This window comes from Phyllopteryx taeniolatus, chromosome 3 (assembly GCF_024500385.1).
Source record: "Phyllopteryx taeniolatus isolate TA_2022b chromosome 3, UOR_Ptae_1.2, whole genome shotgun sequence".
NCBI lineage: Eukaryota > Metazoa > Chordata > Actinopteri > Syngnathiformes > Syngnathidae > Phyllopteryx > Phyllopteryx taeniolatus.
The window spans coordinates 28,854,697-28,868,275 of record NC_084504.1 but is presented as its reverse complement, the minus strand read 5'-3'; the positions used below and the strand labels follow the sequence as shown (position 1 = coordinate 28,868,275).

The 13,579-nt window shown below is 45.3% G+C and overlaps 1 protein-coding gene across 1 annotated transcript in view; it reads left to right on the top strand.

Moving 5' to 3' along the window:
* The window catches only part of LOC133475447 (amyloid-beta A4 precursor protein-binding family A member 1-like), a 42,766-nt gene extending 29,514 nt beyond the window's left edge, over window positions 1-13,252 (top strand). Inside the window, exons 8-11 of the mRNA XM_061768309.1 lie at window positions 5,749-5,961; window positions 6,120-6,239; window positions 8,910-9,050; window positions 12,978-13,252. Coding sequence (XP_061624293.1) covers window positions 5,749-5,961; window positions 6,120-6,239; window positions 8,910-9,050; window positions 12,978-13,049 — 546 coding nt within the window. The 3' untranslated portion in view covers window positions 13,050-13,252. The remainder of the gene's footprint in view (window positions 1-5,748; window positions 5,962-6,119; window positions 6,240-8,909; window positions 9,051-12,977) is intronic.
* Window positions 13,253-13,579: the final 327 nt, after the last annotated feature.

The following is a 13,579-nucleotide window of genomic DNA, read 5'->3' as shown; positions in this document are numbered from 1 at the left end:
AGGGAGACCTCTTTCCCCAAGCAGACCCCCACAGTGGCCACTTCCAGTCATATCCAATGCCAATAGATTGATAACTCACCTGTAAATGGATTGATGACCTTAGGGAATTGACAAGTTCCCAAGCGGACCCCCTCAATTCTGGTCACATCCCTACACCTCACCCCAACACATTTTCAGTCATGCCTTGTTGCACCTGTTGATAGAAAGATAACCCAAAGGGTCAACTTGTTTCAAAAAAAGAAAATTATAATTATTATTATATTCCTGTGTGAAAATCCCTTGTTCCCACGCCACCTGTGGGCAGTCTCTTTACTGTATGTCAATAAACATATATCCATCCATCCATCCATCCATTTTCTTCCGCTTATCCGAGGTTGGGTTGCGGGGACAGTAATTTTAGCAGGGAAGCCCAGACTTCCCTCTCCCCAGCCACGTCATCCAGCCCTTCCGGGAGGTTCCTGAGACGTTCCCAGGCCAGCTGGGAGACATACTCTCTACAGGTCATCCCCGGGGTGTCCTCCCGGTGGGACATGCCTGGAACACCTCACCAGGGAGACGTCAGATGTTCGATCCACCTCATTTGGCTCCTCTCAATGCGGAGGAGCAACGGCTGTACTCTAAGCCCGTCCCGGATGACCAAGCATGTGGCCCTAAGGTAGAGCCCGGACACCCTGCGGAGGAAGCTCATTTCGGCCGCTTGTATCCGGGATCTTGTTCTTTCGGTCACGACCCACAGCTCGTGACAATAGATGAGGGTAGGAACGTAGATCGACCGTTAAATTGAGAGCTTCGCCTTTCGGCTGAGCGTCTTCTTCACCACAATGGACCGATACAAAGTCTGGATAACTGCAGACGCTGCACCGATCCGCCTGTCGATCTCCCGTTGCATTCTTCCCTCACTCATGAACAAGACCCCAACATACTTGAACTCCTCCACTTGGGGCAGAATCTCATCCCCGACCTGGAGAGGTCACTCCACCCTTTTGCGACTGAGGACCATGGTTTCAGATTTGGGGGTGCTGCTTCACACTCTGCTGCGAACCGCTGCAGTGAGAGTTGGAGATCACGGCTTGATGAAGCCAACAGAACAACATCTGCAAACAGCAGAGATGCAATACTGAGGCCACAAAACCGGACCCCCTCTATGCCTCAGCTGCACCTAGAAATTCTGTCCATAAAAGTTATGAACAGAATCGGTGACAAAGGGCAGCCTTGGCGGAGTCCAACCCTCACCAGAAACGAATCCGACTTACTGCCAGCAATGCGGATCAAACTCTGACACTGGTCGTACAGGGAAGAAGAAGAGAAGAAGAATCACCTTTTATTGTCATGAACATGCATGCATTTGTTCTCTGCATGTGGCCCATCATAGTGAACACATACACGTTAGTGGAACACACTGGAGCAGGGGGCAGCTGAAGCGCCCGGGAAGCATTTTGGGGTATTAGTGTTTTGCTCAAGGACACCACAGCCGTGAGTCTGGGCGATGTTGGCGGATGGTTCAGTTGGGGTCTTGAAGCTGGGTCCCCCACGGTGGCAGGTGATGAGCTTAACCATTGGGCCACGGCTGCCCAATGGAACAGCCCATATCAGAGGGTTCGGTACCCCATACTCCCGAAGCACCCAAGGGACGCGGTCGAAAGCCTTCGTGAGCCCGCACCTGCACCGCTACAGATCTTCCACTGGAAGCGTGTAAGTAACATTCGCAATAAGCATATGTCAGGAAAATGGGAAAAAGACCTCCCAGTGTCTACCGACAATGATTACAAATCTCTCCGCGGGGCACTCCACCGTGGTCATCGCTCCTCTCTCACTCGGGCTGTGTGTGGTCCCCGGCTGACTTGGGGCCTATGGTAGGGTGTCGGCACCTCCTGCCTTGGACGTGCCCTCACACTGTACATATTTCGCATATTTTGCACACTCACATCTCATTCAGGGTCCCCTGGGGGACTAGCACGAGGCATGATGAGGCGTACGCCGGGCCCAGTACTGGCACATCTGTGCTGGTCTCCGAGAGTGTCGTTCCCCCTTCTCTGCTCTGCCAGTACTCCAGTTTTAATGCATCATACATCCGTCAGCGGGGCGAGGGCAATGTCGGGCTGGGGAGGACACTCAGTCAGGTGTTCCGGCACTCCGGCCTGCTCTTGCCCGCCATGCCTTTCCCCCGTGGATTTTTAATGAAACACATACATTCGCGCATCCTTTGGGGAGCTGGTTGGCCTGGGTGGGGGTGACGGTTGCGGGTCGTCATTGCTCCGTGACCGTCTCGCCTCATCCCCACCAGTCTCCCCAATTTGAATGCACAACACCCCACCACACACCATAATGGTATAGGGGTAATGGTTTGCAGTCGGGGACCTGGTAACCAGAGTAATAGGGTACGTGGTGGGTCTTCACATTTCTGTTGGCTTGACTCCTGGGGCCTGCGCCCCACCTCCTTCAGTTGTCGGGCCACGAAGAGATGGGGTCCCCCCCTCTTGGGTCCCCGCCTTCCTCTCCCCTGTCCTGGCGCCTTCGCCCATCATTGCTTGCAACGGGCGTTTAACATGGTCTCACTTTTGGCAAGCTGTGACCTTTTTCAGGTGCTAGCTGACTCCTGCGTTGGGCCCTTGGTGGCTTGGGCCCCCATGCTCTCCGGGTGGGGGGTTGGAAGGGTTTGAGTGTGGTCCATTACCCATTCCGCTCCCTTTGGGACTGGTCGGGGCGCTTCGGTTGAGCTACGGGACTGCCCGGGTCCTGAGGAGTGGGTGGCGTTCCCCTGGCTGGGTCCCTCGCGGGTTGGGCTCACTGGCTTGGCCCACCTGAATATCAGGGACGTATGATAAACTGGCCATCGAATAGCACAATATTTGAATTTATACATTCGTATGATATATTTGTATCTGTTTGACATTCATGGACTGGACAAAATAAATAATGAAATACAAGCTACTCAGCAGTTACTTCAGTAGTTTTTTGTTTTTTTTTTCCCACTGAATGCTTTATGTATTGTGTTGTATGTACTTTATTATATTTGGATGGCTACTTTTTACTTTTACTTGAGTCATATTATTCCATGAAACAGCACATAGACCTACATCAGTAGGGTACTTTTTGTTGTTGTTTTGACTATTCAACCTACCTCTACACATACACATTCCAGAAATTACAAGAAAACAAACAGGACATTATACACTACAGGGGACAAAGTGTAATTACTTGCAGTAATGAGTCGAAAAAAAATGTCCATATAAGCCCACCTATTAAAGCACCACCTCACCTATTACAAATCATACCACAAGCCACTATGATGATCCGACATTACAGTTACTAATTTATAGTTTTTTTTTTATTTTACCTTATGGTTTATTTGTGAAGATCGGGTCCACAAGGGTTTGAATTGAGTTTTTAATTATTGTCGGGTTAATTATCATATATGTCAAATGAAATTTAGAGGAAATATAGGAACTGTATCCTCACAGCACTGCTTTGCGATGATGAGAAAGTGAAAGCTATACACCCTACCTTATGTGTAGCGTTGAAGCAACGTCCTAACATGTATGGAGTGATGAATCATAAGATAACCTAACTAAAATGGGGCCTTTCCCGATGATGTCGTGTACCCTGCCAATCCGCCCGAAGCGGAATGTCACGTGACCAAACCAAGAAAACAGGGTACCTGACCCTCCTGCATACGGTCTATGCTAGCGAGCATAAAATTCAGTTTTCTTCAAGGCTGGTGTCCTCGGACAAAACGTGCAAAAAAAATTTTTATTCATACAAATATGTGTGCAAATATATTTCAGTGCTATGGTCTCAGTTTCGCTGTTACCTTTAATTTTTGGTACAATAAAGGACAACAATTTGATTGCATTGCATAATTCTCTTTCATGTCTGAAGCTAGTATGTGCTGTTACTGAGAATAATATGACTCACGCATAAGTAAAAAGTAGTCCTCCAAATAAGTACAGGAAAAGTTAAGTATTCAGTGAAAGAAATTTGAAAAAAACTACTGAACTGGTGAGTAGCTTGTAATGCATTATTTTTTTGACCAGTGCATGAATGTCATGCAGACACAAATATATCATACAAATGTATAAATTCAAATATTGTGCCATTTGATGGCCCGTGATATACACTTTATTGTACGCCCCTCATATTCATATACAGACTCAATTTGTCAGCCTGTCTATGGCATTTTGCTTAGTTTGTCAGCAATACCCTCACCGACTTTCGTGAGACAAAGCTGTGTGGTTGTTTTAAACACCCAACATGTAACATGATGGACTTTGAACTTCATCTGTTTTGTTTTTTTGTAATATCCCACTGTAGTAAAGTGAGTGGCTAAAATAGACAACAACAATACACAAACATTACCCTAATACATTTTGTCACAAAATTTGCCACTCGCCAATTTTTTCCCCCCCCTACAGTACTTGAGTCAAAATGTAGCAACTTGTAGATACAATGTACATAAATAAGTACACTGGCCATAACTACAACTACAGTGTGCGTGACTATAATGCGAAGTAACATATTTAGGGTGAGATGTCTCAGCTTCACAATTATCTCTTTCCTGCCATTAACAGGCAGCTACTGTATATACTAGACCAATAGCATTGCAATGCCCTCATAAGTGGTCAAGGAGGAAGGGAGTCACCAATGTACTTGCAGTCGCGTTATTGAACTTGTGCCAATACAAGAACCTCACAAACTTATGAGCTGCTGTCGGCCACAACTCATGCCAACAGTGTCTTCCCAGACTGACTTACGCCTTATGTCACACTACTCACACGGCCCGCCTGCTTAAAGGCGTACGTACACACAGATACAGTACCAAACAATCAAACTAGGAGGGCTGGCAGTTAATATGTTAAATAAGCAGCTCCCCAAGGCAGAGAAAATTCCTCAAGCATTTTTTGTATTCGAAGTACTTGAAACATTTGAGTATTCTTTGCAGCCCTAGTGCCAACCCCCATTTAGCCCCACCAACAACTTACTGTACAGAGCAATCAAGTGCCTGACTGTCATCCGCATAGCAATGAAAGAAACCCCATATTTTGGATGGAACCCAGGGGCTGCAAATACAGAGAAAAAGACAAGGGGGCCTAAAATTTAACCCTGTGGAATGCCATAAGACAGTGGGGCTGAGCGGGACTCAGAGCGACCAAGGCTTACACACAGATAGGCTCTAAGCCACTCAAGAGTGCTACCGCTAATACCCAGAGGTGCTGCAAACAAGTCAAGAGAATACTTATCAGTAGGAAAATCAGCATTTCATCACCAAGCCACCAAATTACACTTGTCATTTAGTGTAGTGGAATGCGCTTGCATGACATCGCCAAACACAGCACACTTCAACAACTTAGCCAAATGTTATAACAATAATTTCAAAAGCTAATGCTGCTAACACTGTTAGCTAACGTTAATCTGTGCTAACATTGCAGCCCTTTTTCCCTTTCGGATTTGAAATGATAGTGCTTCGGCTCGTGCGTCAGAGCGGTTGTGCCGCTCTGGAACTTTGTCGAGCCTAGTTGCTAAGTCATTAATGGAGAAATTTATGTGGGGATTGTTAATATGTTAATTAGCCTGGCTCCCTCACAGAGACATTTTCGAAAAGGATCACTAAAGATTTGCTTAGGTGTTTAAATTCCCACTTGATGGGTGGCAGGCACTCTAGAGACCCAACTATTCGTAAACAAATATTAAAAAGCTACTTTTCCACATTATATTCCCTTTAAATGGAAACTTTCTTTTTCTGTGTTTCAGGTGTCGATAGAGAAAGCAAAAGGGGAGATTCTTGGTGTGGTCATTGTTGAGAGTGGGTGGGGCTCCATCCTGCCCACGGTCATCATTGCTAACATGATGCATGCTGGGCCGGCAGAGAGGTCTGGCAGACTGAACATAGGCGATCAGATCATGTCCATTAGTGGTACCAGTCTGGTGGGTCTGCCACTGTCCACCTGTCAGGGTATGATCAAGGTATGTGGATATTATCGTTCTTAATAATATGGGGCTCATATGAGCCCACAAGCAACAAAGTGGCTTTCACCCGATTTCAGTGTTTAAAACACAATTTTTTGTATTAAATATTTATTGATTAAAATCTTAACTGTGAAGACCACACATTTCCTTGTTAGGATCTTAAAAACCAGTCACGTATCAAGATGAACATAGTGAAATGTCCTCCAGTCACAACAGTACTCATCAGACGTCCAGACCTCCACTACCAACTGGGCTTCAGTATCCAGAATGGCATTGTGGGTGATCTTTCTGAGCATTCTGATATGTAATATTACAACCCCAATTCCAATGAAGTTGGGACGTTGTGTTAAACGTAAATAAAAACAGAATACAATGATTTGCAAATCATGTTCAACCTATATTTAATTGAATATACTACAAAGATAAGATATTTAAATGTTCAAACTGAAAAACTTTGTTTTTTGCAAATAATCATTAACTTAGAATTTTATGGCTGCAACACGTTCCAAAAAAGCTGGAACAGGTGGCAAAAAAGACTGAGAAAGTTGAGGAATGCTCATCAAACACCTGTTTGGAACATCCCACAGGTGAACAGGCTAATTGGGAACAGGCGGGTGCCATGATTGGGTAGAAAAGGAGTTTCCCTGAATTGCTCAGTCATTCACAAGCAAAGATGGGGCGAGGTTCACCTCTTTGTGAAAAAGTGCGTGAGACAATAGTCGAACAGTTTAAGGACAATGTTCCTCAACGTATAATTGCAAGGAATTTAGGGATTTCATCATCTACGGTCCATAATATCATCAAAAGGTTCAGAGAATCTGGAGAAAACACTGCATGTAAGCGGCAAGACCGAAAACCAACATTGAATGCCCGTGACCTTTGATCCCTCAGGCGGCACTGCATCAAAAACCGTCATCAACATCAGAATCAGAATCAGAATCATCTTTATTTGCCAAGTATGTCCAAAACACACAAGGAATTTGTCTCCGGTAGTTGGAGCCGCTCTAGTACAACAGACAGTCAATTTACAGAACACTTTGGAGACATAAAGACATTGACAAAAAACAATTGTGCAAAAAGATGCAGAGTCTTCTCGCACTTAGAGCAGTTCGAATGACTAATATCGCAATAGTCCGGTGCAATGACCATTGTGCAAAGGGCGCTGAGACTTCAAGGAGTGTATGCGGTTTAAAGTGATGAGTAGTGCGATAATCAGGGACAACGGCTGTGCAAATGTTACGGATACTCCTCAATCAGTGTGGAAATGGAGCAGATGCTACTCTAGCATGAGTGGCCAGTATATGCAAATAGTGCAGCATGGCGAGACAACTACAGCGAGTGCACGAGTAATACATAATTGGCCCCACAGAAATGTGACAACGAACTCAAGTCAAAAAATTGCCAGCTTGTTGTAATGGAATTATAGGTTAGCTGTTTAAGAAGTTGACTGCAAGAGGGAAGAAGCTGTTGGAATGTCTACTAGTTCTAGTTTGCATTGATCGGTAGCGCCTACCTGAGGGAAGGAGCTGGAAGAGCTGGTGACCGGGGTGGGGAGGGTCCGAGAGGATTTTGCACGCCCTTGTCTTAGTTCTGGCAGCGTGCAAGTCCTCAAGGGTGGGTAGGGGGGTACCGACAATCCTTTCAGCAGTTTTGATTGTCCATTGCAGTCGGAGTTTGTCCTTTTTTGTAGCAGCACCAAACCAGACTGTGATGGAAGAACACAGGACTGATTCGATGACCGCTGTGTAGAACTGTCTCAGCAGCTCCGGTGGCAGGCCGTGCTTTCTCAGAAGCCGCAGGAAGTACATCCTCTGCTGGGCCTTTTTGAGGACGGAGTTGATGTTGGTCGCCCACTTCAGGTCCTGGGAGATTGTAATTCCCAGGAACTTGAAGGTCTCGACGGTTGACACAAGGCAGCTGGACAACATGTAAAGGATATCACCACATGGGCTCAGGAACACTTCAGAAAACCAAAGTCAGTAAATACAGTTCGGCGCTACATCCGTACGTGCAACTTGAAACTCTACTATGCTAAGCAAAAGCCATTTATCAACAACACCCAGAAACTCCACCGGCTTCTCTGGGCCCGAGCTCATCTAAGATGGACTGATGCAAAGTGGAAAAGTGTTCTGTGGTCCGACGAGTCCACATTTCAAATTGTTTTGGGAAATTGTGGACGTCAGGTCCTCCGGGCCAAAGAGGAAAAGAACCATCCGGTCTGTTATGGATGCAAAGTTCAAAAGCCAGCATCTGTGACGGTATGGAGCTGTGTTAGTGCCAATGGCATGGGTAACTTACACATCTGTGAAGGCACCATTAATGCTGAAAGGTACATACAGGTTTTGGAGAAACATATGCTGCCATCCAAGCAACGTCTTTTTCCCCTGCTTATTTCAGCAAGACAATGCCAAACAACATTCTCCACGTGTTACAACAGTGTGGCTTCGTAGTAAAAGAGTGGGAGTACTAGACTGGCCTGCCTGCAGTCCAGACCTGTTTCCGATTGAAAATGTGTGGCGCATTATGAAACGTAAAATACGACAACGGAGACCCCGGACTGTTGAACAGCTGAAGCTGTACATCGAGTAAGAATGGGAAAGAATTCCACCTACAAAGCTTCAACAATTAGTTTCCTCAGTTCCCAAATGTTTCTTGAATGTTGTTAAAAGAAAAAGTGATGTAAGAAAGTGGTAAACATGACCCTGTCCCAGCTTTTTTGGAACATGTTGCAGCCATAAAATTCTAAGTTAATGATTATTTGCTAAAAACAATAAAGTTTGTCATTTTAAACATTAAATATCTTGTCTTTGTAGTGTATTCAATTAAATATAGTTTGAACACGATTTGCAAATCATTATATTCTGTTTTTATTTGCGTTTAACACAACGTCCCACCTTCATTGGAATTGGGGTTGTCGATTCTGATAATGTTTCACTCCTCAACAGATTTGTAGTCTCATGCGTGGTGGGATTGCTGAAAGGGGTGGAGTGAGAGTTGGTCATCACATCATTGAGATCAACAGCCAGAGTGTGGTTGCCACACCCCATGAAAAAATCATCCATCTCCTATCCAATGCTGTGGGAGAGGTGCGCTGCAACTGCTATTAAATTCTGTAAATTTTGACAGTACTACACTAAGTGTACACACACTATATTACTAAAAGTATTTGCTCACCTGCCTTGACTCACATATGAAGTTAAGTGACATCCCATTCCTAATCCATAGGGTTCAGTATGATGTCAGTCCACCCTTTGCAGCTAAAACAGCTTGGGAAGAATGTCCACAAGGTTTAGGAGTGTGTTTATGGGAATTTATGACCATTCTTCCAGAAGCGCATTTCTGAGGTTGGACGAGACGGCTTGGTTCTCAGTCTGCACTCTAATTCATCCCAAAGGTGTTCTATCTGGTTGAGGTCAGGACTCTGCAGGCCAGTCAAGTTCATCCACACCGAACTCTCTCATCCATGTCTTAAATGGAAGAACTGTTCCCACAAAGTTAGGAGCGTGGAATTGTCCAAAATATTTGGACAAGATGAATTGCTTCAAACTTTGTGGGAACAGTTTGGGGAATGCCCCTTCCTGTTCCAACATGACTGTGCACCAATGAATAAAGCAAGGTCTATAAAGACATGGATGACCAGTGTGTTGGAAATTCCTCTTTTGTAAAATAATTAAGGAAACAATCTTGTGTTTATGGGGGTTTTAATACAAAGAGCTGTTTACATGATATAAACAAAAAGAGGCAGCGAGAGAAAGAAAAGGGAGAAAGAAGAAGGAGAGGAGAGAGAGGGGGAGATGGCCGGCTGTCCTCATGCTCTTTGCAAGCCCCCACACTCTATCTGAATCCGCAACTCGAAAAAACAGATTATAAGGAAGGTCGTTCAGTCAGATGCAGTAAATTTCCATAATCAGGACATTCCCACCAGCTACCCAGCCAGCCGTTGTAGCCCGCTTGGAAATGTCCTTGGATAATCCATCCATCCATTTTCCGAGCCGCTTCTCCTCACTAGGGTCCTATCCCCGCTAACATCGGGCAGGAAGCGGGGTACACCCTGAACTGGGTGCCAGCCAATCGCAGGGCACATACAAACAAACAACCATTCGCACTCACATTCACACCTACGGGCAATTTAGAGTTGTCAATTAACCTACCACGCGTGTTTTTGGGATGTGGGAGGAAACCGGAGTGCCCAGAGAAAACCCACGCAGGCATGGGGAGAACATGCAAACACCACACAGGCGGGGCCGGGGATTGAGCCCAGGTCTTCAGAACTGTGAGGCAGACGCTCTAACCAGTCGTACACCGTTGTGCTGTATTAAACATTATAAATGTTAATATAAGTAATCTATAATGTCATGTCACTTCATATGTGAGTCAAGGCAGGTGAGTGAATACTTTTGGCAATATAGTGCATTAAAAGCAGTAAACGGAATGTATCGTACAGTAGAACCTCCACGGTCAAACACGATCCAATTCCAAAATGCTGGTTGTTCAGATTACAAAATTTCCCCCATAGGCAGAGGTGTCAAGTAACAAAGTACAAATACTTCATTATTGTACTTAAGTAGCTTTTTCTGGTATCTGTACTTTACTTGAGTATGGTGGTGTCACGATACCAAAATTATGACTTCGATACTATACTTTCATAAAATACCTGATAATATAGTTTTGCCCACTTCAAATTCCTGTCTGATAAAAAGTAAAGAGAGCTCTCAATCTGGCATGTGTCAGTGGTGTTAGTGGTTTGTTCTGAGGACCTAGGTTCAAATCCAGCCTCGCCTGTGTGGAGTTTGCATGTTCTCCCCGTGCCTGCGTGGGTTTTCCCCGGTTACGCCGGTTTCCTCCCACATCCCAAAAACATGCATGGTAAGTGAATTGAAAACTCTAAATTGCCCATAGGTGTGAATGTGAGTGCAAATGATTGCTTGTTGATATGTGCCCTGTGATTGGCTGGCGACCAGTTCAAGGTGTACCCCGCCTCTCGCCCAGTGTCAGCTGGGATAGGCTTCAGCACACCTGCGACCCGAGTGAGGATAAGCGGTTCAGAAAATGGATGGATGGATGGATGGATAATTACTACCAAAGATTTAGAATATTCATGTTTATATGTTAACTAAAAAGTTTGAAGTGGAGAAAATTCTCCTATTTCCTGAGCTGATTTTTTTGCAGCAGTTATGATTGTCCGTTGCAGTCAGAGTTTGCCCTTTTTTGTGGCAGCACCAAACCAGACTGTGATGGATAAACACAGGACTGATTCTATGACTGCTGTGTAGCACGGCCTCAACAGCTCCTGTGGCAGGCCGTGCTTCCTCAGAAGCTACAGGAAGTACATCCTGGGCCTTTTTTGAGGATGGAGTTGATGTTGGTCTCCCACTTCAGGTCCTGAGAGACTGTAATTCCCAGGAACTTGAAGGTCTCGACAGTTGACACAGCACCTGGCAGCTGTGGCAAAGGGTGCCTCCTGAAGTCAACGATCATCTCTATAGTCATGAGCGTGTTCAGCTGCAGGTTGTGTCAGGCACACCAAAACAACAGCCACTCTACTTGCTGTTAATACACAGACTCGTCACCGTCTATGATGAGGCCGATGACTGTGGTGTCGTCTGCAAACTTCAGGAGTTTGACAACTGCGTGTGTTGAGGTGGAGTCATTCATGTAGAGAGAAGAGCAGTGGAGAGAGGACACATCCTTGCGGCGCCACAGTGTTGTTGGTGCGTGTGGATGAGGTGGTGTCTCCCAGCCTCACCTGCTGTGTCCTGCCATCAGGAAGCTATAAATCCACTGGGAGATGGCAGGCGAGACACTGAGCTGGAGAAGCTTGGAGGAGAGGAGTTCGGGAATGATGGTGTTGAATGCATAGCTGAAGTCAACGAACAGGATCCTCGCATAGGTTCCTGCGCCATCGAGGTGTTCTCGGTTGAAGTGCAGTCCCATCTTGACTGCATCATCCACAGACCTGTTTGCTCAGTAGGCAAACTGCAGGGGGTCCAGCAGGGGACCTGTGACTCTCTCTTTGTTCTCTGCTCCTGTTTACTTAAATCTAAGACGTATTCATTCCAAAAAATACATTTAAGACATTGCATCTACTCACTTATAGGGAAAGGATTTTCATTAGAATTCAAGAGTGCATATTCGTCAGAATGTGACCAATTCCTGTCGACTTTATTTACCGGGAAATAAACCCCATGTATCTCTAAATCTAGTCAGAATCTCTTCACCCTCGCTTCTTGCTTAGATTCTTTCCCTGCCAGAGAGGTGATGTACCACATCACTAGAGCTACCTTCTGTAGCAAGGGATTCGACCACCTTTGGGTACAACCAGCTCACTTTTCACCCGAACCACTTGGTAACTCCCACTGGTGGTGAGCCCATGGGAAGGGGGACCCACGTTGTCTCTTTGGGCTGAGCCTGAACAGGCCCCATGGGTGCAGACCCGGCCACCAGGTGCTCGCCATTGAGCCCCTCCTCTTGGCCTGGCTCCATAGGGGGGGCACCGGTGACCCATGTCCGGGCAGGGGAAAACGTCCAAATATTTTTCTTCCGAGGGGTTTTTGACTTGTGCTTGGTGTGGTCCCTCACCTAGGACCTGTTTTCCCTTGGTGATCCTAACAGCGGCATAAAGTCCCTTACAACTTAATTCCTCGTATCATTGTGACACATAAATCCGTCCACCACGAGAAGGCTCAAGGAGGAATAATTCAGATCTCATAAATGTATTATACTCATGTAACGCATGCAAAAATGGTAAACATTTTAGACTGAGCCTCACTCCCTGGAGACTACTAGATGATCTTTATGGACTACTGCAAGTGTAACCAAGCATCATACAGATACCTACTACAGTAATAGAAGCGTGTCCTTAAACCAGTGTAATCCAAATGAGTGCATTAGATCCAATTCTGTCATCCTGATCAAATGAGCAGGTGCTAAACTCAAGGCTTACTTCTGTGCTTAAGTGTACTACTATTAATACAAATATAATATCCATCAATTGTCATATATCTTTCTCTCAGATCCACATGAAGACGATGCCTGCAGCTATGTACCGCCTGCTGACGGCCCAGGAACCGCCAGTTTACATTTAAATAATTTACTAAATTCTGACCTTACATCATTTGAACTTCTCCTGTCACCTCCCACTTTGCCTCTCTACGCTGACCAGCATACATCCTAAAACTTATATCCATCGAGTTGTGGACCAAAGTGAGTTGTCAATTGAAGTGTTTTCTTTTAAGTTGTACTACCATAACTGACCATCTGCTATCAATAAAAGATATGGTTAATATTTTTAACAGGATCTGTATTCAGTACTTTAGGAATTTCTGCACAGAATTCATTCAAAAATAATATATTTGACACTTTATGTTGGGAAATTACTTGGTCAAACATTGTTTTGTTATTCACAAGACCCAAAAAGACGCAACGCAGCACATACTTGGCAAATTAAGATACTGTATGTGCTAAAGCTACAGCTGCCTGTGATTATGCACATGGCCAGCAGGTGGTTTCGTGTGCAATGAAACATCAAGAAATGAACCTTGACTCCAACCAATGGCTGAAGTGTTACGATGCTTCGTGACGCTTCATCTCACCATCACTACTCTGAGCTCTGAGG